General features: G+C 47.9%; 1 protein-coding gene across 1 annotated transcript; it reads left to right on the plus strand.

Moving 5' to 3' along the window:
• On the plus strand, nucleotides 1-27324 carry Sema4f (ssemaphorin 4F). Its single transcript, XM_021164788.2, has 14 exons — nucleotides 1-290; nucleotides 2531-2682; nucleotides 3615-3674; nucleotides 3882-3980; nucleotides 8426-8519; nucleotides 19834-19953; nucleotides 20047-20198; nucleotides 20787-20965; nucleotides 21166-21313; nucleotides 21454-21676; nucleotides 21801-21910; nucleotides 22018-22178; nucleotides 24816-24874; nucleotides 25126-27324. The coding sequence occupies exons 1-14, from the start codon at nucleotides 128-130 to the stop codon at nucleotides 25737-25739; spliced, it is 2334 nt and encodes a 777-aa protein (XP_021020447.1). The 5' UTR covers nucleotides 1-127; the 3' UTR covers nucleotides 25740-27324.

Consider the following 27324-nt stretch of genomic DNA (forward strand, 5'->3'; position numbering starts at 1 on the left):
GTGTTTCATCTCACCGCTGCAGGCCGAGCCCGGCCGAGGGTACCCGAGAGGGGCCGAGGCCCGCGCAGTAGCCGTACTGAGTAGAGGCTGCCCGACGCGCCCCACCCGGCACCAGGCGGAGCCAGAGATGCTGTCCAGGGCCGAGCGGCCCCGCCCGGGCCCCCGACCGCCTCCGGTGTCTCTCTTCCCGCCGCCGCCGTCGCTGCTGCTGCTGCTGCTGGCGATGCTGAGCGCCCTGGTGTGCGGCCGCGTCCCCCGTTCGGTGCCCAGAACCTCGCTGCCCATCTCCGGTAAGATGCAGGAACCCTTGTCCTCAGCCCTTTGCATGGTACCCTGCCCTTGCCAGCAGGTGCCCACACCCACCTGCCCTGCTAACCCCAGTGACAGCATCCTTAAGGCCCTTCTGCACGGTGCACACCCCTGTGGGACCAAAGCTGAGACTTCTACCCTGCATCTTTCTATCTCATCTCATCCCACCCCACCCTACTCCATCCCGCCTATCCCACCCCCAACCTGGCTCCGCACCTTAGCACCCAAGACACAACCAGGGTGCTCCCGAAGCCCCTCTTTTTATTAGGGTGCAGTCCTTTACCCTGCAGACCTGGATACTGAGGCCCAGGGAGGGCCTGGGGTTTGCCCAAGGTTGTCCATTTCAGTCCTTTATCCCTGTTGCCCTCACATACACCCACACCCATCACTTCATTTCCAAGCCCCTGCTATTCCCTGTCTTCTTGCTCTTTCATTCTAACGGGTCATCCCTAGCCCAGAATTTCCGTCCTTTTAGCTTCATTTCCCCCATCATCCTTTCAAATGCCCTCCCACCGCTATCCAGACCTGTATCCCTCCTGCCCACTTCCCTTACGGCTGACATCTATCCTCCGCTATCAACTCACTTTAACTTTAATTCCCCGAATGTCCGCTGCTCCCCCTGCCCATTCCCTACTTTGAGTGCTAGAAAACACTTCAATGAGCCCATTCAAAGTTCTTCACACAAAACAAAGGAGGGGCTGGAGAGATGGTTCTGTTGTTAAGAGCACTTGGCGGCTTTCCCAGGAGATCTGAGTTCTGTTCCCAGCACCCATGTCAGTGGCTTACAACCACCTGCAATTCCAGCTCCCAGGGAACAGGATTCTGTGGTTACTTATAGTGCATATATACAGACACTGATATACATACATACATACATACACACATATGTTTAAAGAAACATAAAAACTATATATTTAATAAAAACAAGATAGGGTTTAGGTTCTTTATGAAGACATGGAAAAAGCATAAATGGTGCTCACAGTTTAAATACTCTTTGCTGACGTGGACATGAGCGTGGCACGGGGCTTGTTTTCTTCTCAGTGGGTACAAATGACGCCACAACTCACAGCTGGGTCACAGAAACTTAAAGCTTATGCTTAGGCCAAATGACATCTACGGATGCTGAGTCCAGAAGTCAAAGCTGAGACCAGAACCTCTGGAGTTTCAGTTTGTGCTGAACCCATACCCTACAAAGAGAGTTACAGATGCCAGTCTTCGCTGATATCCAGGGATCCAGAGAGGCTGAGATGGCAAGGCAAAGCAGAGTAGGTAACACAAATGACTTGGTTCTCCAGAACCAGAGGTGGAGCAAAGGAGAATTCATGAAAAGCTGTTGTGAACTTTAAATAGTTAAGGGTTTTGGATCCTGAAAATGAGTTGAGTCTGAGTCTAGGAGGAATGCATGCTAAGGAAGGAAGGGAGGGAGGGAGGGAGGGAGGGAGGGAGGGAGGGAGGGAAGAAGGAAGGAAGGAAGGAAGGAAGGAAGGAAGGAAGGAAGGAAGGAAGGAAGGAAGGAAGGAAGGAAGAGAGTATCTGTGAGATGGTGGAATGTTCACTCATGTAATTCTCCCAACACTCTTCGAGGAAGAGGAGGCTCTCAGAGTGCACACGGTTGTAAGGGAAGAGTCGTGTTTCAATGCAGGCTGGTCTATGTCAGAAACACATATCCATCCACTATAGCTTCTGGTTTAATGAGGTAAGGGGAAGTCAAGAGTGTAGGCTAAGACAGGGAGTGGACTCCAAATAGTGCCGGCTGTGGTGGTACACACCTTTAATCCCAGCTGTCAGGAAGCTGAGGTTTTTGAGTTCGAGACCAGCTTGGTCTACAAAAATGATAGTCTGTCTCAAAAAAAAAAAAAAAAAAAAAAAAAAAAAAAAAAAAGGCACACCAGGAAAGTATTTATACTCTCCATGGGTACTTTAAAGTACGTATCACATTGCTGCGAGTAGAAGTGACGGAGTTAATATTTGCTCAATTTTTTATAGTGTTCTTTTTATAGAAAAAGCATGCCTGACTGGGTCGTGTGCTAACTGTTCTAACCTCCTCAGTTATCTTTCTCTGGGGACAGGAAGATGGTTTGCATGTAGAGATTCTGGTTTTCCCCCCTTGTTGGCTACCAAATAAATAGTCCTTGAAAGACAACAAAAATCACCCCCTTTGGGGACTGAGTGTTTCTGACAGGATGGCTGACTCTCCTCTCCCCTCTTCTCTTCCTGCCAGAGGCTGACTCCTATCTCACCCGGTTTGCGGCCCCTCATACGTACAATTACTCTGCTCTCCTCGTGGATCCTGCTTCTCACACACTTTACGTCGGTGCACGGGACAGCATCTTCGCTTTAACCCTGCCCTTCTCTGGGGAAAAACCCCGAAGGGTGAGAGATGACAGTGGGGTGACCCAGAGCTAGTAGCATACATTTAAATTAAGAGAGAGAGAGAGAGAGAGAGAGAGAGAGAGAGAGAGAGAGAGAGAGAGAGAGAGCGAGCCTGCAGCAGTATGAGTTACGTGGGGGTGGTGGGTGGTGGGGGAAGGGTTTTCTGTGAGTGACTGTGGTGGGTATCGGTAAGACCATCACTGTACAAAATAGAGGATGGGGCAGAGGATACCCTTGTCTGCCAGTAAGGGAGGAGATAATTGGGAAGGGGGTTTTCGGCTGTGAGGGGGAGACATGGTAATGGAAGGGCCCAGTGGCATGTTTCAAGGGCAGTGGGCAGTGGTATCTCTAGGATGGTGGTTTTTCCAGAGAGAGTGTTTGCGAGCTGATCTCATCATGTATTAGTAAGAACTGTAGTACATTGTGACACAGTGCACAGAAACGTAATTGTGTCCTGATGGAAACTCAGAACAGCATTGTCAGTCATAAAGTCATAACTTCTGATATATTCTATTTCCTTAAATGTGGTTTGGGGTTGGGTGTTCGCTCAGTAGGTGACGTGCTTGCCTGGCACGGACAAATCCCTGCATTGGCTCCCTAGCACCACATAAAACCTGGTGTAGAGGCATAGGCCTGTGAACTGAGGAGGGGGGACAAGATGATCAGAAGTTCAAGGTCAGCCTTGGCCCTATAAAGAGTCTGAGGACAACCTGAGCTGCCTGAGACCCTGTCTCAAAAATATAAATGTGATTTTGATCTCACAGTTGATTTTTTTACTCATTAGTGGGTAGGGGACTTGGAAAGGAGGTGCAGAGAGTGAGGAATCTTAGACGATTCCAGATTGTTGAAGCTTGTGGAACCGCCTCTTTTCCCCTGGCCTCAGTGTGCAGTGGGGTGGGGGAGGGAACCTGAAATGAGTTCTTCTTTCTCAGATCGACTGGGTGGTGCCCGAGACTCACAGACAGAACTGTAGAAAGAAAGGCAAGAAAGAGGTAGGTGGAAACCCACACCCTGTCCTGAGTGTCTGTGGAGACCTTGGCTCAGCCTCCAGCAGTGCTCCTATCCTGAAGGGTCCGGCAAAGACTCTAACACCATCGCCCATACGCCCCCATACCACAGCTGCCTCTAACTATCTATATCCAACCCTGTCCTTCCTCATACCCACTGCTTCTGATTCTAACCATCTCTAACCCCCCCAGGACGAATGTCACAATTTTATCCAGATTCTCGCCATTGCCAATGCCTCTCACCTCCTCACGTGTGGCACCTTCGCTTTTGATCCGAAGTGCGGGGTTATTGTGAGTGACAGGGGCAGAGGGAGAGGGAGCCTGCAGCAGTGTGAGTTATTTGGGGTGGGGGTGGGTAGGAGGCTGGGAAGGGGTTTTTGGGAGTGACCATGTTGAGCATGGTTAAGACACCCACTGTGTAGATAAGTGTTGGGGGGTAAAGGATGCCTTCCTAGGGTGGAGCCTTTGTCTGCTTTCAGGGGAGGGCAATTGGAGTTGGGAAGGGAGATGGTCTATAGAGAGTAGATTATGCTAAGTGTAACAAGATGAAGCAAGACAGTGAGTGGGGTTAGGGTTGCTGGTTGGCCTGGGTACAGGACAAATCCAAGAGATGCTTCAGAAGGCAGACACAAATGTTTCTTTGTCCAGTAGATGCTTCAGCCCAACTCTGGAGCCTATTTCTTCTTTAGAACAGGTCAGGCTCTCTTCTGTCATAGTAGGCTTCATCATTTCTGGCATCCTCTGCCAACCCCATTCTCTGCAGGGTGTGACTCTCATGACTCCTGATGTCACCACCCTGTAATGTGGTACCAGCTGGCTCTGTCCTCTGAATCTTTGGGGTGAGACACCCTGCCAACCACATTTTCTTCTAGATCTTGTTTATTGGTGAAAGCCTGTGGGATCTCCCACCCTCACACCCAGGCCGTCTTGGCATGAATATATTCTTAGTGATGTCTAGTCTAGTTACAGCTACATGTTTGGAACTCTGACCTTTCTCTGTTAATTGTACGGTGCTAACCACTGGTCTTCTGGCAGCAGGTTTGTGACTGAGTGCTGGGGTGAGTCAGAAAGGCTACTTGCCCTTTGCACACAACAGTGGCCACCATGTTTCTTTCTTGGCTTTGATCCTGAGCTGCAGATACTGGCTGGACTGTTCTGTAGTCTGCACTAATGCAGCGATCCACTTGGGCCTAGGTAGTACACATCCCCCAAACCCTCTCTCCTACAGCATCCTCCTGTCTCTGGCTTAGCGTGGATGCAGGCAGCCCCCATGACTTTCCTCAGGTTTAGTTGGACTTGTGGCATTCTTTCCACACACTCTTTACAAAAGTCTGAGTAAGTTTATTAGTCCTGGATAGTGTCTCTGAATCCCATCAGCCCATACTGATGGTTTAGTTAGTTATAGTTACCACCAGGTCCACAAGGTAGCACGGCTATTTTTCCCAGTCTGCTCAGACATACTGTGACCATCCCAGCTCATCTTCTTGAATTTTCCTTTCTTCCTGGGATCTGAGTTAGGACCCTGGTAGGTCCTAGCCACAGTACCGAGATGGACTATATTCTGGGAATGCCTGTGGTCATTGGTGTGTCTGGGATCCCTATTTATTCTTGAGAGGTTTCGGTAATGAAGAGTGAAGCCAGGGTTCTTTGTCCCTCCAGTTCATCTCACCAGTTCAGTGTTTTCTCTGAAGCCTTCTATGTAACAGATGCATGAACCGAGGGGCTCTGATAGTCTGCCAAGATCCATCGTGAGCCTGCTCTGTAGACTCTTTGAGCATCCTCTTGTGCTTTTACTCTCCTATTCTGTTTGATTATGCTCCTGCTTTCCATTAGTGCTGAAGCTCCCTGAGCAATGGGGCTGAGGCTGTGGATAACTATTCCCTGGCATCTTTGATCTAGACACAGCTCACTCATTGATGACTGTGGAGAAGTAAGGTCCTTAGGAAGCCCTGGAGCTAACGGTTCTAGCGAGACTGCTGTCTTTCAGTGCCAGCTCCCACCACACATGACTTGTTGAGGGAACTCCAGCCATTAATAGAGAAACACACTAGGCTTCAATAATGACCACCAGAAAAGCACTGGCCACTCACTCTGTTGCAGGCTTGGGTACCTTATATTCACAATTAAGTTTAATTTTTACCATCCCATCATGCTATTCAGGTATGATGTATTTCTATTTTATATGCAAGAAAACTGTTATTCAGAGAAATTAGATACTATGGCTAAGATTATGTAGCTAGAAGACGCAGAGCCAATATTTGAACTTGGATTGGTCTAGATATGTTCTATAATCCTGTCTGTGTGGCCAGCCTGCAACCCAAGGGACTTCATCTGACTTCACTCTCTTGTGCCATTTGACATGGTTCATTCATCTTGGAGAATCCTGTTGTTGTTGTTGCTGCTGCTGCTGCTACTGCTGTTGTTTTCCTATCTGGAGAGGTCTGTTATTTGCCTTCTACTTATTTTTCTGGGGCAAGGCCAAAGGGCCAACGCCAACTCCAACTTCACTACTCAGGAGAGCCTTCCTATCCATCCCTAGATTTCAGCTTTAGGGACTTGCCTTCAGCACAGCTGATAGTGAGACTGTCTGCTGACATGGCGATATAATGAAGAATCTCTTCATACAGACAGAGAAAACATCTTCCATTTTCATACCTTAGTTCAAGGCCATTCTAATAATCAGAACCTATTTGATAATCAGAGCATAATCTGAACTTATTTGTTAATGGGTGGCTCACTTTCTCAAAGGTTAGAAGGTTAGAGGATATGATTATACCACTGGGGAAACTGGGAGGGAGCTAGTCTTGACATATGGAGTTTTAAGAAGCCGGCAGGTAAGTATTGTGAGAAAGCCCACTGGTTGGGCCACTGGTTTGCATAGAAAGACTGGGAACACAAGAATGAATGGGATGTTTGAATGATATAGAATGTTACAAAGACTATAGATAGATCCTAAGGATACACATAGTGGAGCTAGCAAAAGAAGGAGCTAGAGAAACAAGTATCAAATAGGAGGAAGGATCCAGGAAGATAGAGTTTTAAGAGCCAAGGAATGGGATATTTCAAGGAAATGAATTGAAAGTCCCAATTGATACATAGAGATTGAGGAGGATAGGAATCAGGAAAAGGCCCATCTTTTTGGTCTTTGGTGAAATGGAAGGGAAGAGTTTTAGGCACAGGGATGGGAATACAGTTTGGTTTCTGGCATAATAGATACTTTGGACAGAACAAAGATCATATTGAGAAATAGTAGAAAATAAGTAGGTTGGGTTAGAGTTTGTACTCCAGGGGCAATGGTGGGCTGCATGCATGGGTTCGTGGGTACATGTGTGTGTGTTAGAAGGCTAGATGATATGACTATGCCACTGGGGAAACTGGGAGGGAGCTAGTCTTGACATATGGAGTTTTAAGAAGCTGGCAGGTAATTATTGTGAGAAAGCCCAACAGAATCACACACACATGTGATTCTGGCAGAGTGACGTGAGGTAAGTATGGCAGTAAAATGGGGTGGAGCTCTTCAGGGTAGAGCAAGTAGCAGCTCTGGTGAGAGAGAAGTGTAGCCACGGTAGGTGCTAACTGAACTTCAAGGTTGCCTGAACACCTCAGTAGTCAAAACCACCATCCTTTGCCTCAGGCAAGGATGACTTCCTTTTTCTCTGTCACACTCGTGGAGTGCTGTCCTTCTTTGGGGGTCTTTCGTTCTAAAATGCTCTTTTGATCCAACTCTCTCCCTTTGGAGAAGCCATCAGATTTCCCGTCATCTTCACAGGCCTTCTTTAAGAATTGTCTAAGTGAATCAAATCTTGTTTGCCATCTGCTGCAAAGAGAGGAGCAACGGGCATAGTCCAGTAAGAGCATTCAGCTCAGGGGACACATCTTTGCTTCCCACCCCTGAGTGCCATCAGAACAAGGAAGCTGGAGCCACAGTGGATGTCTGTTGAGTTTGTGAGCTAGAGGCAGCATGCCTGGAATGGCCGTGGCGTAACTTTGATTTGAAACCAACTACAGCAATGTTCCCTTGAGTCATAGCATGAAAGCACCCTTCATTTCCACTTTTAGATGTTGTCTTGAAACTCTCTTAGTGCTGTATCTAAGGTCACTTGTGACTGAGCCTGGTGGAGCTCTTATGTCTGTCACCTCCCACCCCTCTGGAGATCCTGGGAAGAAGAACAAGATCTCTCAAGCCCTAAGATCACGATCTAAGACTTAGGTCCTTTTTCACTGACTTCAGTTTCCTTTTCTGCTTGGATGTGGAACCCTGGCCCTCCCCTCTGTCTTTGGGTGGGAACTGAGAGAGAATGATACTCTGTTTTCTTCAAGGCCCTGGGCTTCAGCTGGTCCCCATAGACGTACGGCTTTCTCTGCCCTTCCTCAAAAGGCTGCCTGCTTCCTTCCATCTCTTTGGCTGCAGCACATCTTCTAGGCAGTTACAGACTCCAGAATTTGAAAGAAAAGGTTTTTGTGCAGCCTCATGGTATTTTCTAGGGCTATTCTAGGTATGCTTTCATGGGAGAAGTGTGGGGGACAGGTCTGGGCGGCAAAGAGGAATAAAGCAGAGAAAGAAATGAGTGGGTGGAGGAGGCAGGCACAAGGCAGCTGAATACGGAGACGGGAGTGGGGTGAGCGGGGTACGAATGGAGATGGGCTTTTCCTTCATTTGATCTTATGTTTACTTCTCACTGTGAACCTTCTCCATAAACCCTAAACTACCTGCCCCCTCCCCTTCTGGTCTGTAGGATGTGTCCAGTTTCCAGCAGGTTGAAAGACTTGAGAGTGGCCGGGGGAAATGTCCTTTTGAGCCAGCTCAACGGTCAGCAGCTGTAATGGCTGGTGAGTGGGGAGAGCCAAGAGTCGGTGATTCTTGCTCTAACGACCTCCTTCCCCACCCCTGCTACTCCAATTTCTGTGTCTCTTCTTCCCTTGGGATGTCTACTGCACTCATGTCTCCATTCAGCCTTTCCTGGTGTTCCCGAGTGACTGTGACTACCAACATGTCTCCATAGGTTGATATTTTTCCCCGGCTCCTTTTTAGAGACTGTAGCCTCTACACCTCTAGTGTGATTGCTGCTTCTGTGGACCCTGTTTTCTTCTTTTACGGCACGCACTCCCGTTGGCAAGAGGGATTGACTGCAGCATATATCGTAATACATTCGGGGAGAGCATTTTAAAAAGAGCATAGGATAGAATGGCACAGTCCAGATGACCTTTCTGTGATAACTGAGGTGGTCGAGAGCTCTGTCGGATTTGGCAGCCATTTGTTACCTTGGCCGTTAAGCCCTTGTAATGTGACGACTGCAGGGAAGGAAAGAGGGAATTTTAAATTAAGTTGAGTTTAATTTAGGGAAAGTGGCCCCATGCTTCCTGTAGCTATCACTTAACACACTTCTAGAATATCTCTACTTAGAAAACCACTGCCAGTATGTTAGGATATTCCTTTCTGGCCTCTGAGATGTGTGCACACACCCTTAGACACTTAGGCACACTTTATTGGCCTTTACTTAGTTCTTCAGCAGAATGGCTGTTTTTCAATTTACTTCATTACCTCCTTTGAAGGAGCCACCTGCAGTTGCTCAGGGTGGACCCCGCCCAAATTTCTTTTGGAGAATGACGAATTTATTGGCATATGTAGTTTCTGTACTACATAACCCATATTTTAGAGGAGGGAACCTCTCCGAGACTCTCCAAATTCAGAGAAAAAGCCAGCTGTCTTCTCATGACGGTGCAGAAGCGGCAGGAACAGAATAGAAATCTTAGGTGTGTATTTTGACATTTAAAATATTTAATTTCTGACATAAATATAATTTTGAACTTTGCCATGTAACTTTATAAAACTTTCTATATGATCTTCAAATACTTTTTGTTATTTTGAGACAAAGTCACGTGTAGTCTGGGCCAGACTCAAACTCTCTCTGTAGCCAAAGGCGAGCCTGAACTCCTTATCCTCCTGCCTCCACCTGCAAGGGCTGGAATGATAGGCTTGCATCTGCCTTATGCACCATTGATGAGGAGACCCAGGCTCTGTGAGTGCTAGGCACACCCTCTGCTGAGCTTCCATCCCAGTCTCGAAAGACACTTTGTAAAGACATTTTTAAAATAACATTCTATTTATCTATCATCTATCTATCTATCTATCTATCTATCTATCTATCTATCTATCTATCTATCTATCTATCTATATTTGGTTCTTTGAGACAGGGTCTTACTATGTAGCTCTGGCTGTCCTGGAACTTACTCTGTAGACAAGGCTGGTCTTGAACTCACAGAGATTTGTCTGCCTTTCTCTGCCTTCCGAGTGCTGGGATTAAAGGCATGCACCACTATGCCCAGCCAAGAAGACAGTTTTAAAAGGCATTATGCTATTCATCTTCTGAGCCTACTATAAGTTAATCAAATAATTCCAAAATGTTGTTATTTTATGTTTCCTTCAAAGTTCTTAGTATTATGCGTATTGCTACAGTGAACTTGTATGCGAATGGTCTTTGTCCTCAGTTCCGATCATCCTCTCAGGATTCCTAGAAATGGGTTACCACATTGAAGGGTGTGATATTTTATGGCTCATTATGGAGAGCTAATGGTGTCTTTAGATGAGTTGTACCAATTCACACCCTAAGCCATCAGTGTGGGGGTATTTTGTTTTCTCACATTCAATTTGCCATTAATATATTGTTATCATTTAAGAAAATCTGTGCTAATCTGAGGCAAAAAGCGGCACTTTGCTTTAATGTGTCTTTGAATGTTAGTGAAGTTGCACTTTTCCCCCTGTTGTAGTATTTATTTTTGTTTCTTCTTGCATACAGTCTCAGTTCAGATAGGGTGTTAGTGTTCCAAGCCACACAACTTTCCCTCTTGGTGTGTGTGTGTGTGTGTGTGTGTGTGGTGTGTTTTCTTTGTTTTATTTTATGTGTATGAATGTTCTGTCTACACGTATGTCAGTTCAACATGTGCATGCCTGGTGCCTTCGGCAGTCAGAGGAGGCATCAGATCCCCTGGAACTGGAGTTATGGGTGGTTGTGGGTCACTGGTGATGTGTGCTTAGAGCTGAACTTGGGTCTTCTTAAAGAACAGCAAGTGCTCTTAACCACTGAACCATCTTTCCAGCCCTGATTTATTTATTTATTTTGTAGGTTTTGTTTTGTTTTGAGACAGGACCTCTCTGTCTAGTCCTGATTGTCCCGGAATTTAACATGTAGACCAGGCTGGCCATATGTTCACAGAGCTTCACCTGCCTCTGCCTCCCTAGGCTGTGACTAAAGATTTGTATCTTCACACTGGCTTTTGATTTATACCTTTTTCAAGTTCAGCCTTTCTTTTTAAAGTACAGATAGCCATTTTCCCTTTAAAAAGTTCTCTCTGGTTTGGTTCTTTGAATATTTGGAATTTATTTTATGAATGGTGTGAGTGGGACTCACAGTCTGTCTCTCCTAGCTAGCTAATGCGGGGCTTGTTCTCGTAGATCGAGCTGTTTCTGCTTTCTTCCCTGACACTTGTTGCCAAGGTTATCATAAAATAGTTTTTCTTATATTTTTGGGCATGCTATAAAAGTTTTTATTACTTGTTAATGTTATGGGTTCTTTTGTTGTTTTGTTTTGGTTTGGTTTGGTTTGGTTTTTTGAGGCAGCGTTTCTCTGTATAGCTCTGGCTGTCCTGGAACTCACTTTGTAGACCAGGCTGACCTTGAACTCACAGAAATCCACCTGCCTCTACCTCCAGAATGTTGAGATTGAAGGCGTGCACCACCACATCCAGCTTGTATAATATTTTGTACAAACCAAAAATTGACCCTTGAACTGCAAAAGTGAGTTTTGTCCTTACAGATGACTTCATTCTTAAGTCACCCTTCAGTCATGCAGGTATGACTTTCTGTTTGAAAGCAAGCAGAAAGCCGAGTAACTATGGTATTCAGCCGCCATGAGCCGCACCACCCACTGTGGATCCGAGGAGACCTGCTTTGTACAAGCTCAGGTTTGAATAAAACAACTCGGTCAATATTTTTCTTGGCTTTTTACCAACAGTTTTGGCAAAACTCTGAATTGGTCACTGGGGTCATTAAGAAGGATTTCTGAGTTGTAGCTGTTGTAAACACTGTTACATTTTGCAGAATTGTGTATCAACATAAATGACTTCCCAGTTGTAGGAACCTGAGGTCGTTATTAGCATATTAGCTTGCCTTTTTTTTTTCTTTTTTTTTTTCTAAGCAAAATAGTCTTTAAGGATGTGTGAGTCTCTGGATAACTTGTCTGTTCTGTGAGGAAGAGAATTCATATTAAGACATGGTTTAAGGAGAGAAACTTTCTTTTATTTTATTGGTTACATTTATTATTAATTATTTAATTGTAAATTCTCCTCCACTGTCCAATTTGATTTATAATTTTTCCTTTTCTTTCTTTTTTCTTCTTCTCTTTATTTCTTCTTTCTTTTTAAAGACATGGTCTCTCCATGGTCATTGGCTGACATGGAACTGGCCTAGTAGGTTAGACTGGCCTTGAACTTGTAGAAAGCTGCCTGCCTCTGCCCCTGAGTGCTGAGATTAAAACTGTACACCACCCTGGCCCTGATTTGTTTTTTGAATGGCATTTCTCCTGATGAGGTCAAGCAGCTTTCTTCATGTTTTCTGGTACTTGTATTTCTTTTGGGGTAAACCCAATAATCTAGGGTCTGTTGTTGTTGCTGTTGCTCATGGGTTTTTAGACAGGGCTCTGTGTGGTCCAGGCTGGCTTTGACCCTCTGCTAATAGTCTTACCTCAGCCTCCCGAGTGCTGGGATAGCAGACAGAAGCCTCCGTGGCTTTGCTGTAAGTACGATTTTGAAATATGACATTTTTCTGTACAGCAGTCAGATAAAATCAGCGAAGTCATCTCACTATCTTTATTTGTGATATTTATACTTGGGAAAATGTGAATATTTTGGCAATCGATTCTTATTAGCCTGAAATCACTGGTGATTCCTTGGCAGTCTCCATGCCTTCTGCTTGCTCTTTGAAGGTTGGCTTCCACCCAGAAGCCTCTTCTCATCCACACAGTTGTGAGCTTAGCCAGCCCTGTGGAGTCTTTCTCCACCACATTCTAGTGGCTCCTGGATCTTTACCTGCCTCCCAGACCTAACCTGGACAGAGAACACACATCCAGCTGCTTTTCAGACAGTGCGCTTGAGTGTCCCAAAAGGATCTCAAAACCACTGTGCTCCAACAAAAGCTCACCACCGTCCTCCGAGTCCCCCAGACCTGCTCCTCGCCCAGCCTCTCTGGGTTCTGAGTAGTGTTCTTATCCAGGCACCCACACCGGAGCCAGCAGCCCATTGTCTTTGATCTTCCCACCACATCTTGTAATAGATCAGGTTTTCATGATGCTGAGCCGCAGCTTTTGTTGTGTCTTCTTTTGGAACCCTTCCAGTACCTTTTCCTGTGGATTCCAGAACCGTTCCATCTGGTAACAATGCTTCTGCCAAGGTGCCCTGCAAGTGTTCAGGTGTGCAGTTGCTGCTACATCTTAGGTCAAACCCGACCTCGGAAATCCACATCTGCCCCTGGACATCCAAGTATACGCTGAAACGTGACAGTCATAGGATCCTGTATGGCCAACAGAGAGCAATAAGGGGCAAACACGTTATCTCTCGTGGCTTACTAAGAGACTGATGAGAAAAGATAACTTGCTCAACTAATCCTTAGATAAGGAAATGGAAAACGTGGTGGAATCGAAGCAGAAAGACTGTGAGAGCAGCCGCAGCTGGGTGTGGTGGCCCGAGCCTATAGTCCTGGCACTGCGGAGGAGCTGGGGGATCAGGAGTTCAAAGCCATTCTCAGCTAGAGAGTGAGTTCTAGGCCAGACCGGGCTTCATGAGACCTTGTCAAAAAAAGGAACAGGAAGGGAGGGAGAGAGGGAGGGAGGGAGGGAGGGAGGGAGGGAGGGAGGGAGGGAGGGAGGGAGGGAGGGAGGGAGGAAGGGAGGAAGGAAGGAAGGAAGGAAGGAAGGAAGGAAGGAAGGAAGGAAGAAAGAAAGAAAGAAAGAAAGAAAGAAAGAAAGAAAGAAAGAAAGAAAGAAAGGAAGGAAGGAAGGAAGGAAGGGAGGGAGGAAAGAAGGAAGGAAGGAAGGAGGTAGGAAGAAAGGAAGGGAGGAAGGGAGGGAGGGAGGGAGGGAGGAAGGAAGGAAGGAAGGAAGGAAGGAAGGAAGGAAGGAAGGAAGGAAGGAAGGAAGGAAGGAAGGAAGGAGCCTGACCATAGAAGGAAAACTAGAGCATATTAATGATCTTCTCTTGAAAACCAGACAATCCCAATTGTTATTTTTCTCTAACCCTGAGCATTTTGAGAGACGGAGGCAGGAAGATCTAGAGGTCAAGGCTGTTCTAGGTTGCAAAGTGAGATTGTTGGTTTTTGTTGTTGATATTGTTTTGTTGTTAAAATTCTTTTGGATCTGTTTTATTTTATGTGTGTGAGTGTTTAGCCTGCACATGTGTCTGTGTACCACATGCACCCTTGGTACTCCCAGAGGCCAGAAGATGGCACTGCATCTCCTGAAGCTGGAAGCAAGGATGGTTGTGGACTACCATGTGGGCTCTGACAGTCAAACCAGGTCATTGCAAGATCAGCAAGTGCTCTTAACCACTGAGCCATCTCTCCAGCCCCTCAAATGGAAAATTGAGACTCCAGGAGTATAATGGGTACTTGCTGCTGGTACACAACAAGTCTGTTAATTTCAGATGGCTAACACTTCTGGGACCTGTGTCCCCAGGTCATCTAGACAAGTAGGGGTCAGTTTCACAGACAGTTGCTGGGTTTTTGGTTCTGTTTTGTTTTGTTTTTATCTTTTAGGCTTTCAATCTCTTTTTAAAATTATTTTTCTCTATTTCTGAAGTGAAAATATGTTAATTTTTGAGTTATAAAAGTAAAATATGTTAACTACAAAAAAAATATCAACGACTATGAAAGTATAAAGAAAAACCTAGCCAGGTATGGAGCTATACATACCTTTAATCTCAGTACTTGGGAAGTGGGGGTAGGAAACTAAGGTCATCTTTCCCTACATGGGGAGTTTGAGGCCAGCATGTGTTACATGAGATGCTGTCTCAATACTCTCTGTCCTCACTGAACTTTATGCTATACTGTTCATCACACTGGGTCACCATACTGGGTCACCACACTGGGTCATCACACTGGATCATCACACTGGGTCATCACACTGGGTCATCATACTGTGGTCATCACACCAGTTCATCACACCGGGTCATCATATTGTGGTCATCACACTGGGTCATCACATTGTGATCTTCACACTAGGTCATCACCTTGTGGTCATCACACTGTGGTTCATCACACTGGGTCATCACACTGGGTCATCACACTGGGTCATCACACTGGGTCATCACACTGTGGTCATCACACTGGGTCATCACACTGGGTCATCACACTGGGTCATCACACTGTGGTCATCACACTGTGGTCATCACACTGGGTCATCACACTATGGTCATCACACTGGGTCATCACACTGGGTCATCACACTGTGGTCATCACACTGGGTCGTCACACTGTGATCATCACACTGGGTCATTACACTGTGGTCATCACACTGGTTCATCACACTGGGTCATCACACTGTGGTCATCTCACCGCTCTCTTTTGAAGGTTTTTAGCTTTTCTTGTTGTTTGTTTTGTGCAAGAGCTTCCACCCCAGCCCCCAGGCTCTTTTGTTTTGTTTTTGTTTTTTTATTTTTGAGACCAAGTCTCACGGTGTGATTATGGCTATTCTGGAGCTCACTATATAGACCAGGCTGGCCTCAAGATCTGCCTGCTTCTGTCTCCCAAGTGCTGAGATTAAAGGTGCACCATTATACCCTGCCCTCAGTCTCTAGAGCTGTGTAGCCTAGGCTAACCTGGGGCATCTAATATTCCTACTTCAGCTTCCTACTTCAGTGTTGGGGTTTTCTGGCATGTACCACTGAGCCAGATGTGTAGTGGAATGTTTACCAATTGATCTATTCAGCAATAAATAGCCAAACAGTTACATATTTATGAACATTTTACTATATGAAAGTACAGTTCTGTCATATTGGAATTGAGAATGTCTGGGAGACTCTAGAATGTCTCGTGGTCTTATGTCCTCCTATGGACATGGTCTTCATATCTGTGCGGTTGATGTCCCTTCTGTAAGTATTTGAGATCATGGTGAGCCTCTGCATCTGGACACCTGCTACTTCCATTCCAAGGTGTCTGTCCCTTCTTCTGTCCCCTAGTGTCAGTGACCCTTTTCTATTCCACCCTCTGGGACAGTTCTCTTCTGCCATTGCAGGTTCCAGTCTTGCTAGCTCTTTAGGGTAACAATCCCTTAGAGCATTTTGGGACCCTTTGCCTCCAGTGCTAACTAGGCCTTTGTATGATTATCTGTGATCCCTCTTCAATTTTATTTATCACCTTTATCCCCGAAGACATGCTCCCTAAATGTGCATAACTGTCTGCTTCACACATCTTCCGTTCTCAGGACAGCGTGGCCCAGCTTCTTATGGCTTACGGAGGTTTGGTTTTAGGGTTTTCTGTGTGTGGTGTTGTTAGGGACCTTTCCCTTTCCCTTTTCCTTTTTTCAGACAGGGTTTCTCTGTGTAGCCCTGGCTAGTCCTAGAACTTGATCTGTTAACCAGGTTGGCCTTGAACTCCTTGATTTTTTTTTTCACCATCACAAAGGACAAGAGCTTTGCTAAGCATCCCTGACACCTCCTGTTCCCTGAGAAACATTGTCACCCAGACCTGTCTCCTGTCTCTGCCTCATGAGTGCTGGGATTAAAGGCATGCGCCACTACTGCCTAGGTTCTAGGCACCATTTCTCAATCAGTTTTCCGGTATCAGTTCTCTCTCACCTACCACCTAGCAAGTACAGACAGTTGGCTCATGTGGGGTTCCATTAGTTGCTGGGACCTTCCCTAAACTCTTATGGAAGGGTTTGGCATGTCACTTGACTGCTGCTCCTCCTCTGCTAGCAGCAAGACATGTCTCTGAAGTTCTACAGGGACTGTCACCAATGGTACGGAATGCATACCGTGTGACTGGCCCTCGCTAGGGTTCTGTACTTGTTATCTAGCATCTGCACTGGTGAGTGGAAGGTGGCTTTCTCCCTGTTCTGCATTTGAAGAACCTGGGATTTAGGAAAGCCAGTTTGCCCAAGATGGTTGTCTAGTGAGTGCTCTCGGGGTTCAAACCCACGTCTTCTGATGCCAAACCCCTGCCCACAATCTCAAGCGGTAGAGTCACCTCTCCTTCCCACCTACACCCTGCAAGGAGGTTTTCGGTCTACAAGTCTCCCAGGCCTCCTGGCTGTTTTTCACTTTGCACTGAGTGTTGTTTCAAGGCTGGGTATCTGGCCACTGCTAACAACGCATAGCCCTTATGGAGCATCTGTTACCCAGCATGTCTCTGCTTCCTTCTGCATGACCCTGCTCTCTCCTGCTTCCCCTGGCTAGCACAAGCCCCTTCAAGCCCTTGCTTTCTTCTCCTGGCCCTCTGATCTGACCTCTCAGCTGCCTGCAGAATATTCTCCTTTAGACGGTGGTGTTCCTCAGGGCTCCCTAGTCTATTTGCATCTCTGATCAGTACCTTTGTGTTGTTCCTATTGGGACCTAAACAGGATGTGTAGTGACCGTAGGTGCTGGCTCTGGCTGTGTTTCCTGGACCATCCTTAGTTGCCTTCTTGAATTTCCCATGGCTCCCGAAAGCCCTTCTGCCTCAGCGCGTCCAGGAGTGAATGCCCTTCCTCTCCGGCCAGCTGCCTTCGTCACGAGCCTTCCTCTGTTGTTTCCTGTCCTGGTTACTTATGTCTGACAAACCATAGAGACGTTATCTTTGTCTACTCTTTCATCTCTCCGATTTCAGTTTGTGCTCAGTCTGCACTAACACACTCTCTCTTAGAAGTACCTTCCTGGCCTCTCCCCTTTCTTCTTTGCCTCCTCTGGGTCTTCCATGCTTCTTGAGCTGTGTGAATGGTCCTTTGTTGCTGTTACTTCTCCTTTGCATCTTCTCTTTCTCTCTCTTCTTCTCCCCTTTCACCCTCTTCCATTTCCTCTTCTTCTCCCTCTTCTCTTTTGGAAAACATCACTTTGTTGTAATGAGTTCACAAATCAAAACATCACACGGTGAATTTAATGTTGAGGTGGCTCCTCTTCTTCATTTTCATTTCATGTGTGCGTGAGTGTGCATGTGAGTGTGCGTGCTGCATGCATGTGTGATTGGGTACCATGTGCCTGCAGTACCCAAGGACGTCAGAAGGGGGCGTGGAACCTCTGGGACTAGAGTCAAGGATGGTTGTGAGCCTCCGTGTAGATGCTGGGCATCAAACTCAGGTCCTCTGCAAGAGTAGCCAGGGCTCTTAACGGTTGAGCCATCTTTGTTGTTGTTTTGCTTTGAGACAGGGTTTTCCCTGCATAGCCCTGGCTGTCCCAGAACTTGCTTTCTAGACCAGGCTGACCTTGAGATCTGTTTGCCTCTGCTTCCAGAGTGCTGTGATGAAAGGCATGTGCTTCTTGTTTTTTGAGTTCAGGCTTGCATTCAATTTCTGAGCTTCCTACCTCAGCCTCCCTACTGCTGGGATTACAAATCCACACCACCATGCCTGGCCATTATCATTGTCGTTATCACCATCACCACCACCATCATTATCACCATCACCACCATCACCACCACCACCACCACCACCATCACCATCATCGTGGTCTTCTTACCCAGGACTTAGGGCTTACTAGGCTCTACCATTGAGCTATACTCCAGCCCTCATTGCTTTCTTTATAAACCCCAATTGATTATGTTACACTCCCCATCTTAAAAAAACAAAACAAAACAAAACAAAAAAACTCCACTGTTCTCTTCCCTGTGAGATAAAGACTTCGTGTCCTGACATGTCAGAGCACACTTCACAAACGAGGACACATCTCCATGCTTCTAGCCTTGCCTCTGTTCATTTGCTTGGTGCAGAAATGTCTGCCCCTGTGGGCATCAGTCACCATGGTCCTTATGCCTGAGTATGGCTCCTCTGTTCACTGCTTCCCTGTCTTTCTCCCTGATCCCCTCTAACTGGCAAACTTTTTATTCTTCGGAGATGCTGTGGGTCTGGGAATATAGCTCAGGTGGTGGAACAGTTGCCTAGCATATGCAGGGTCCCAGTTTCAATCCCTGGTACTTCTCTGCTGCCCCTCAAAAGATGCTGCAATCCCAGATAGGCATGGCCCGTCTCCCTCCCCCAGTTCAGGACTCCTGGTCCCTGAACATCTACTTGTCCTCCTTGCCCCAGAAGGGAGTCCATAGAGGTGGTGATGCGCTCAGCACAGTGCTTTGTGCACAGCAACTGATGGAATCCTGCCACCTTGCTTTTCCCAGAATGCCTGTGCTGCATGAGAGACCCCGGGTGCCCATGACTTTCTATGGCCCACAGCCACTTTCTTATTCCTTGTGTCTGACCCCTTGCCCATGTTATTCATGGTGGCAGAGCTGTTCCTCTCTTGTGTCCCAACGTGCCTGTGATTCATCTCTTACCCCCACTATTCCTAGAATGCTCGAGACTGTCTCAGTGCAGGAGACACTCCTCACTTTCCGTGAAGCTTCCTCTCATCAAACTGAGCTGGTATTTCCCAAAGTGTGGCTTGAACCACTTGTTATCAGTGTGACTCCTGCCTGCTTGAAATGCAAGGTGTTGGGACATGCCCCCATTTTACCCAGTTAGAGTTGCTGGGCCTGACGACCTACATCAAGTATCCAAGTGATCCCAGTATACTCTAGCTGTGAATGGTTTCAGGGTAGTGTACCCAGCAGTGTTCAGAAAGAACACGGGTTCTCTGCTCCATATTGGAAAACTTGGGGTTTGCAGCAAAGCACATGCCACCTCCTGGGGAGTCTCAGGACAGTTAGCTCTCACCAGGCTACTGCAGTGACATCCAATGTCCTCTAGAGACAACTTTCTGCTCCTGTCATGCCTAGGTCCTTCTAGCATTTCTCCCTCAGTGCAGGCTTCCTACTCCAGCACTTCCTGTGAGTCAGGTGTCCCCCGTGATGACATTTGGTGCATGCTCAGTCTGCCTGTTGCTACTCTGCTTTGTCCCACGCTCTGCCTGTGACTGCTTCTGCTTCCAGGGGTGTGTGTCTCTGACTGCTCATCTCCTTCCTGTCACCCTGCAGGGGGCGTCCTCTACACTGCCACTGTGAAAAACTTCCTGGGGACAGAGCCGATTATCTCCCGAGCTGTGGGTCGAGCTGAGGACTGGATTCGAACAGAGACCTTGTCATCCTGGCTTAATGGTGGGAAGAGGGACAGGGTCACCTGGGACACAGGTCAGGTGGAGGCTGGGTAGCCCAGGCTGTCTGAAGATCTGAGGTCATTGGTTTCTTCAGCCCCAGCCTTTGTCGCAGCTATGGTCCTGAGCCCGGCTGAGTGGGGGGATGAAGATGGAGACGATGAGATCTTCTTTTTCTTCACGGAGACCTCCCGAGTCTTGGACTCCTATGAGCGCATCAAGGTCCCACGAGTGGCCCGTGTGTGTGCGGTGAGATCTCTGTCCTGGCTGGCTGGCATCTCCCAGTGTTTTGGCCTTCCATCTCTTCCTCCCTGGGCCTCTTTCGCCTCTCTCCTCTGTCTGGTTTGTTCTCCACCTAGGCTTCTCTCATGGGAGCTTGAGGAAGGTGAGGGAGAAGGCTCTGGCCACACTTACCTTCGCAACACACTGTCTATAGGAAGTTGGGTTACATTAGACGTTTAAGGAGGATGTAATGATGGACCCAGGTTCAAGTCCTGCCCCACCACTTCCTGCCTCTGTGACCTCTATCTTGTTCCTTGGCACCTTTGAAGCATATATGTAGAGTTTTTATAACAACCGAGGGCAAATTGGTTTTAAGCAGTAAGTGACATCACAGTTCTTTGTCATGATTTACGTTGTCACTGTCCTTGTTATCACAACCCTATCCATCTCTGCACCCTGTTACCCCCATTTTCTCAGATTATGTCTGTTCTTTCCCATGTCTGTCTCCCCATCTGTCCGCGAGCTATGAACTCAGGTAGCACACACAAGGGTCTACACATGTTTTGTCTAGTTTTGGTCTTCTAAAGAGTGTTTCCCATGTTCCTGTCACCCCAGGGGGACCTTGGGGGCCGGAAGACCCTTCAGCAGAGATGGACGACATTTCTAAAGGCTGACCTGCTGTGTCCAGGGCCCGAGCATGGAAGGGCCTCAGGGGTTCTGCAGGATATGACAGAGCTTCAACCTCGGCCTGGCGCGGGGACCCCCATCTTTTATGGCATCTTTTCCTCCCAGTGGTGAGGGGGTCCTGGTGTGGATGACAGGGTTGACCGGGGGAGGGATGTCCGTGGAGTTGGTATGGTCACTGCAGGTGGACTCTCTTTCCCTCGGCTGCATGGCTCCTGTGTGTTTCTCGGGGATTAGTTCTTTGATAAGGGACAAATTGCTGTCACCTAGCTCTCTCCAGATACTTAGCTCCAATCTGTGACTTCTCCAGGGAAGGAGCCGCCATCTCTGCTGTGTGTGCCTTCCGACCCCAAGACATCCGGGCAGTGCTGAATGGTCCCTTTAGAGAGCTAAAACATGACTGCAACAGGGGACTACCTGTCATGGACAACGAGGTGCCCCAGCCCAGACCTGGAGAGGTGAGGAGGGGGTGGGGCAGGTCTTCATCTCAGTCTTGATTTTTTTTTTTTCACCATCGCAAAGGACAAGAGTTTTGCTAAGCATCCCTGATACTTCCTGTTCCCTGAGAAACATTGTCACCCAGACCTGTCTCCTTTAGTGCATCACCAACAACATGAAGTTCCAGCAGTTTGGATCCTCACTCTCCCTGCCAGACCGTGTGCTCACCTTTATCAGAGACCACCCGCTCATGGACAGGCCCGTGTTTCCGGCTGATGGCCGCCCCCTGCTGGTTACTACGGATACAGCCTATCTCAGAGTTGTGGCTCACCGGGTGACCAGCCTCTCAGGGAAAGAATATGATGTGCTCTACCTGGGGACAGGTATACAGTATCAAGCAAGTTGCCCATAACGTCACCACAGAGAGGTGCCCTGTGACATCCAGGCACCAGGGTTCCAGGCACAGTGCCAGCTAAGCCATTTTCTTGCCCTTTTCCTTCCTCCCAGAGGATGGACACCTCCACCGGGCTGTGCACATCGGAGCTCAGCTCAGTGTCCTGGAGGATCTGGCCTTGTTCCCGGAACCACAGCCGGTTGAGAGCATGAAATTGTACCATGTGAGTTGTGTATTCGGGGAGCCTGCTGGGGAGAGTCGAGTCTGTAGCCAGTTAATGGTCTGGTCTAGACGATGTAGCACGTTTTCTCTCCCGCTCCATTTCTACAGGATTGGCTCCTGGTGGGCTCCCATACTGAGGTGACACAAGTGAACACCAGCAACTGTGGCCGTCTCCAGAGCTGCTCAGAGTGTATCCTGGCCCAGGATCCTGTGTGTGCCTGGAGCTTCCGGCTCGATGCTTGTGTGGCCCATGCAGGCGAGCACCGTGGGTGAGTGGGGCTGCTTTGCTTTGCTCTCTTGCCTGCCCCCTCTCCTGGACTCCGCCCTCCCAGATGGCTCTCTCATCTGCCGATGCCATTCCCTCTGTGTGTGGCTTCTTGTTTGGAGCCGCATCTCTTGCCTGCCCGTCGGTCAGCTCATGTTAACTCATCTGTCTGCCTGTCTGGTGCTGTCTAATTAATGCTAGACCGGGCATTGCACACATTGTACCTCGAATGATAGTGACTCCAGCTCCGCAGTGGATCATTGCTCCACTGGTTTCCTCCACCTCCACTGCCACCAAGCCAGCGTGGTGCGCGTGCATGCGTGTGTGCGTGTGCGTGTGATGTATTAGGGTGTATATGTATGTGTGTGTTTGTATATGATATGTGTGTATGTATGATGTATATTTATGTAAGGTGTGTGTATGTGTATACATGAGGACTGGCAAGTGTATGTCATTGCCACAGCTTGTGTGTCAGAGGACAGAGGACAATCCTTGCTAGTCTTCTTCCACTTTGAGACAAGGCCTGTCTGTGGCTCACTATCTCGTATTCAAGCTAGCTGCCCTCAAGCTTCTAGTTTCTTCTGTCTCTTCATCAGTCAGTAGGGCTGCACAGGGACTTGTGGGATACCTGTCCTACTGTGGCCAACTTTGAGGCGGGTTCTGGGGAACCAAATTCACTTAATCAGGTTTGTACAGCAGACACTGTTTCCACTGAGCTACCCCCAACCCAGTCACTTCTCACTGGGGGCTCCTAACTCTGGGCTCCTGCCATCCATTTGCCTCTCAGAGGTGACCTTAAAAATACACCACACGGAAGCAAACCCTGACGTCCCTCCCTCACCCTGAATAATTCAGAATGGCTCTCTTGTCACATAAGAAATCTCCTAAAAAAATCTTATCCTTGGAAATCTTTAACATATTTAAAAGTATGATGAATGAATAAATATGACTAAAATGATAAATTTGTGTATCTCCACCCCTTCCACCACTGCTGCCTGACCAACACTGTGTTTTTAATGATTTCGCTGTCAGTTATTCTGAAGCAAATCTTAGATATCATGTTATTTTATTCATAAATCTTTGAGTATATGTGGCATACAAGGGCACTAAAACAAAAGAAAAGGGTGCTGGAGAGAGACATGGGTCAGCAGTTAAATTGCTCTTCCAGAAGACTCAGGTTCAATTCTTCCCACCTACAGGATGGCTCACCGTTCCAGGGGCTCCAGTGCCCTCTTCTGGCCTCTGAGGGAATTGCACCCATGTAGTGCACTGAAGTGGGGGAAAAGGTGCATGCTGCCTGAGGAATGACAGATTGTCACTCAGTACAGAATAAAGACTGTCCTCCGGGCTCAACACACACACACACACACACACACACACACACACACACACACACACACACATGTATGTCCACTTTCACACACACAAACATAAATATACACACACAAAATAATCATGTTACATAATAGGTAATACTGATGTAGCCATACCCAATCCTTAACTTTTTAGTGTTATCAAATATACAGTGGTGTTTCAGTTTCCTCATTTGCATATACTTAAAACAACCTGTATAATTCAAGATTCAAATAATACCATCAATACTCGTAGGCTTATGTGCTTTATAAATATATTTTAATTTAAAAAATACTGGGATAATGTCTTAATCTGTAGCCCACACTGGCCTAGAACTCACCCTAATCTGTAGAACCCGGGCTGGCCTCAAATTCATAGTGATCTCTCCTGCCTCATCTTCCCACACACTGAGATTATAGGCGTCATTATTAGTGCCTGATTCAAACCGAGGTCTGTGAGGGTAGGGAGGCACCCTCCCCTGAGCTAGTCTCAGCTGTTAATTTCAATTCTCTTAGTGGAATAGTTTTGGCCAGCTGCTTGCAAAATTCTTTTTCATTGTAACACTGGGATTTTCCGTTTTGAAGCTCGTGGCTCGCCACCAGCCTGGCCTCACACCCAGCCTTTTACCCTGAGAGCTGAAGGTTTAAGGCAGGGCCTCATGCTTGCATGACAATCTTGTTTACCACAACTCACAGCCCCTCCCCCAACACCTCAGGTGTAAAGGAGAGGGCACCCTGTAGCCATGGACAGCAGTTTCACTTCTCAGATTTCCCTTCCTCTTAGGGGATACCCACCAAGCACATTTCCAACAGATTGTCAGCTAGGAATATGTGGATACTTGACAGGCAAATGCCTTGAGGTGCATTAAGGAAAGATTTGGTGGAGGGGTGAATGCTGACTAACTCCAGGAGTGATTTCTAACACGATGGATTCTGGAGTCAGGACAATAACTGAGTATTGTGGTAACTAAGTACTGTGTTAACTGAGTACTGTGGTAACCAAGTACTGTGGTAACAGTACTGTGATAACCGAGTACTGTGATAACTTAGTACTGTGTTAACTGAGTACTTTATTAACTGAATACTGTGACAACCAAGTACTGTGATAACTGAGTACTGTGGTAACCAAGTACTGTGATAACCAAATACAATGATAACTGAGTACTGTGATAAACGAGTACTGTGGTACTGGGAGTACCGTGGGGGCTGAGTACCAGGGTACTGTGAGTGTCTGAGGAAGGTGCAAGCACATTGGAACACTAGATTTACCGGAATTCTCTTCTCTGTAGGATGGTTCAAGACATAGAGTCAGCAGATGTCTCTTCTTTGTGTCCAAAAGAACCTGGAGGTTTGTATGGCTCAGAGAAATGCGGATGGGATGTATAGAAAGGGGCTAGAGAGTTGATCTTTTTTGTCTCATTCAAAAGACTTGATCCCATGAAGACATGGCAGTCCAGGACCCAGGACTTTCCATCTTTGGGAATCCCGTTTGGCAATGTCGCTACAACTCTATCTTATATCCGACATCTCTCCATATGCCCCCATCCTACTTCCTGCCTATAGCCTCACGTCTTTTGTGTCTTTGCCTTCTCTCCACAGAACATCCGGTAGTGTTTGAAGTTCCAGTGGCTACCGTGGGCCACGTGGTCCTGCCGTGCTCCCCCAGTTCTGCCTGGGCATCCTGTGTGTGGCACCAGCCCAGTGGAGTGACTTCGCTCACCCCCCGGAGGGATGGACTAGAGGTGGTGGTGACTCCAGGGGCCATGGGGGCTTATGCTTGCGAGTGTCAGGAGGGTGGAGCCGCCCGTGTGGTGGCTGCTTATAGCTTGGTGTGGGGCAGCCAGAGGGGGCCCTCAAACCGGGCCCACACTGTTGTGGGGGCTGGGCTGGTTGGCTTTTTCCTGGGTGTTCTAGCAGCATCACTCACTCTCCTCCTGATTGGTCGCCGTCAGCAGAGGCGGCGACAGCGGGAGCTTTTAGCTAGAGACAAGGTGGGCTTAGATCTGGGGGCTCCACCTTCTGGGACCACAAGCTATAGCCAAGACCCTCCCTCTCCTTCGCCTGAAGATGAACGGCTGCCTCTGGCCCTGGGTAAGCGGGGCAGTGGTTTTGGTGGCTTCCCTCCACCCTTCCTGCTGGATTCTTGCCCGAGCCCAGCCCACATCCGGCTCACTGGGGCTCCTCTGGCCACGTGCGATGAGACGTCTATCTAAAGCCAGGAAAATGACTGCCAGCCATGAGCAATCTCTGGAACTAGCGGCTACGAAGACCAGGGTCACTGAACCTGGGAGACGATCATGGCTGCTCCATTCTCTTGGAGTCTGTGTGATCACACGTCAATGTCTGTCCTCTGGACCTGGATGAGCTGAGGGCCAGACCTTTGCCCGATCCCTGATTCTCATGAGAGATCAACCCTGTAACCCTCTGCTATGGCCTCTTGTCTTGGGCCCATCAGCTTGTGGGGTGGAGCAAGGAGACAGGCTCTGATTTGCTTATAGTGGCCCCGGAAAGAGGGAGCAGTGCCGGGGTGGTTGGAGCGCGTGTGCCCTGCATCCGGGTGGTGCCTGTGTGATGATTTTCCAGTTTGCTGACTCTGGGGAGCGCATGATCCCCGGACTGCCTTGAGATCTCTCCCAACTCAGTTTCCCTTTGTCCCTTGAAGAGTGTGTGTCTATACACTGGTGTGCCTCGAAGACCTGTCCAGGTGTGTGTGTATGACAGGGCCGGTGCCTAGGTGCTTTTGGGGGGTCAGAGAGGAAGGTTGGAACGGGGGACAACTTTACCCTCGGTAGCCAGTGAGGGAAACCACACGACCCCATCACCCCACAGCGCTTCTTCAACTTTGAGCAAAGTTCCCAAAGTGACCTTCTGGTGGGAAGGGCATCAGGACTCGTGGCCCCGTCCTTCTCCTCGTCTTTCTCCTCTGGCTGCCACCACTGCCGTGCCACCGCTGCTTTTTCCCTGGCTGGAGTGGAGGCTGAGGCCTCTTTCCTTGGCTTCCATTTAAAATGAACTTCACAACATTCTAGATATCGGGGGATAACGAAAGGAACCCAGAAAAGTGTGTAGGAAATTACAAGCAGGTTCAAGAAGATTTGCCTCAGTGACTTTCACCCTTGCCCTAAAGCAGGAGTCCCCTAGCAGGACTCCCTGAAATTGTATGCAAAGAAGTGTCTGTCCGTGTGTGTCGTGTGTGTGTGTGTGTGTGTGTGTGTGTGTGTGTGTGTGTGTGTGTGATGGCTTTCATCAGATTCTCAAGGCCTTAATGAGGTTAAAGGACCACGGTCCATAGTCACCACACTTGGGCCACATAAATGGAGGAGGCGTTGCTGTGAGGCAGTTCCTCCCTGGCCTGCTGCCTGAGGCCAGTCCCTGGACACACTGCTGCTGGAGACCCCACCTCTCTCCAGTCCTCCTCGGAAGCTAGTGAAGCTAGGCTCTGCACGTGCTTGAAGACACCATCGCCTCCTTTCTTGCTTCGTTATTCCTGTGTGCGCTGCATCTGCTCCGTCCTGCTCTTGGCCTGTGAATGTGCCTCGTCCATCCCTGGTGAGGGACCTCGAACCCAGGTGAGGATGCAGCCCTTTCCAGTTGAAGTTTCTGTCCTACTTTCCTTGACAGCAGCCTGTGAACTACTCAAGAGTCCCCTTGGGTTTGGAGTTACCAGTGGCTTTGAGTAGGATCTTTGGCACGTAGTCTAACCTAGGGACATTGGTTATTCATCTGTAAAGTGGGGATATACCTACCTCAGGGTTGCTGCAAGGATCAAACGAGGAAATGTATGAACAATAAAGCATT

This window comes from Mus caroli, unplaced genomic scaffold (assembly GCF_978045245.1).
Source record: "Mus caroli unplaced genomic scaffold, Mus_caroli_1 scaffold_7, whole genome shotgun sequence".
NCBI lineage: Eukaryota > Metazoa > Chordata > Mammalia > Rodentia > Muridae > Mus > Mus caroli.

Bases quoted from the DNA above. Each gene is read 5' to 3' on its own strand.
- Sema4f (XM_021164788.2), top strand. From the start codon at position 128: ATGCTGTCCAGGGCCGAGCGGCCCCGCCCGGGCCCCCGACCGCCTCCG. The intron at 291-2,530 runs GTAAGATGCAGG...TCTTCCTGCCAG, and splicing joins AACCTCGCTGCCCATCTCCG to AGGCTGACTCCTATCTCACC. The intron at 20,199-20,786 runs GTGAGATCTCTG...CTGTCACCCCAG, and splicing joins GAGTGGCCCGTGTGTGTGCG to GGGGACCTTGGGGGCCGGAA.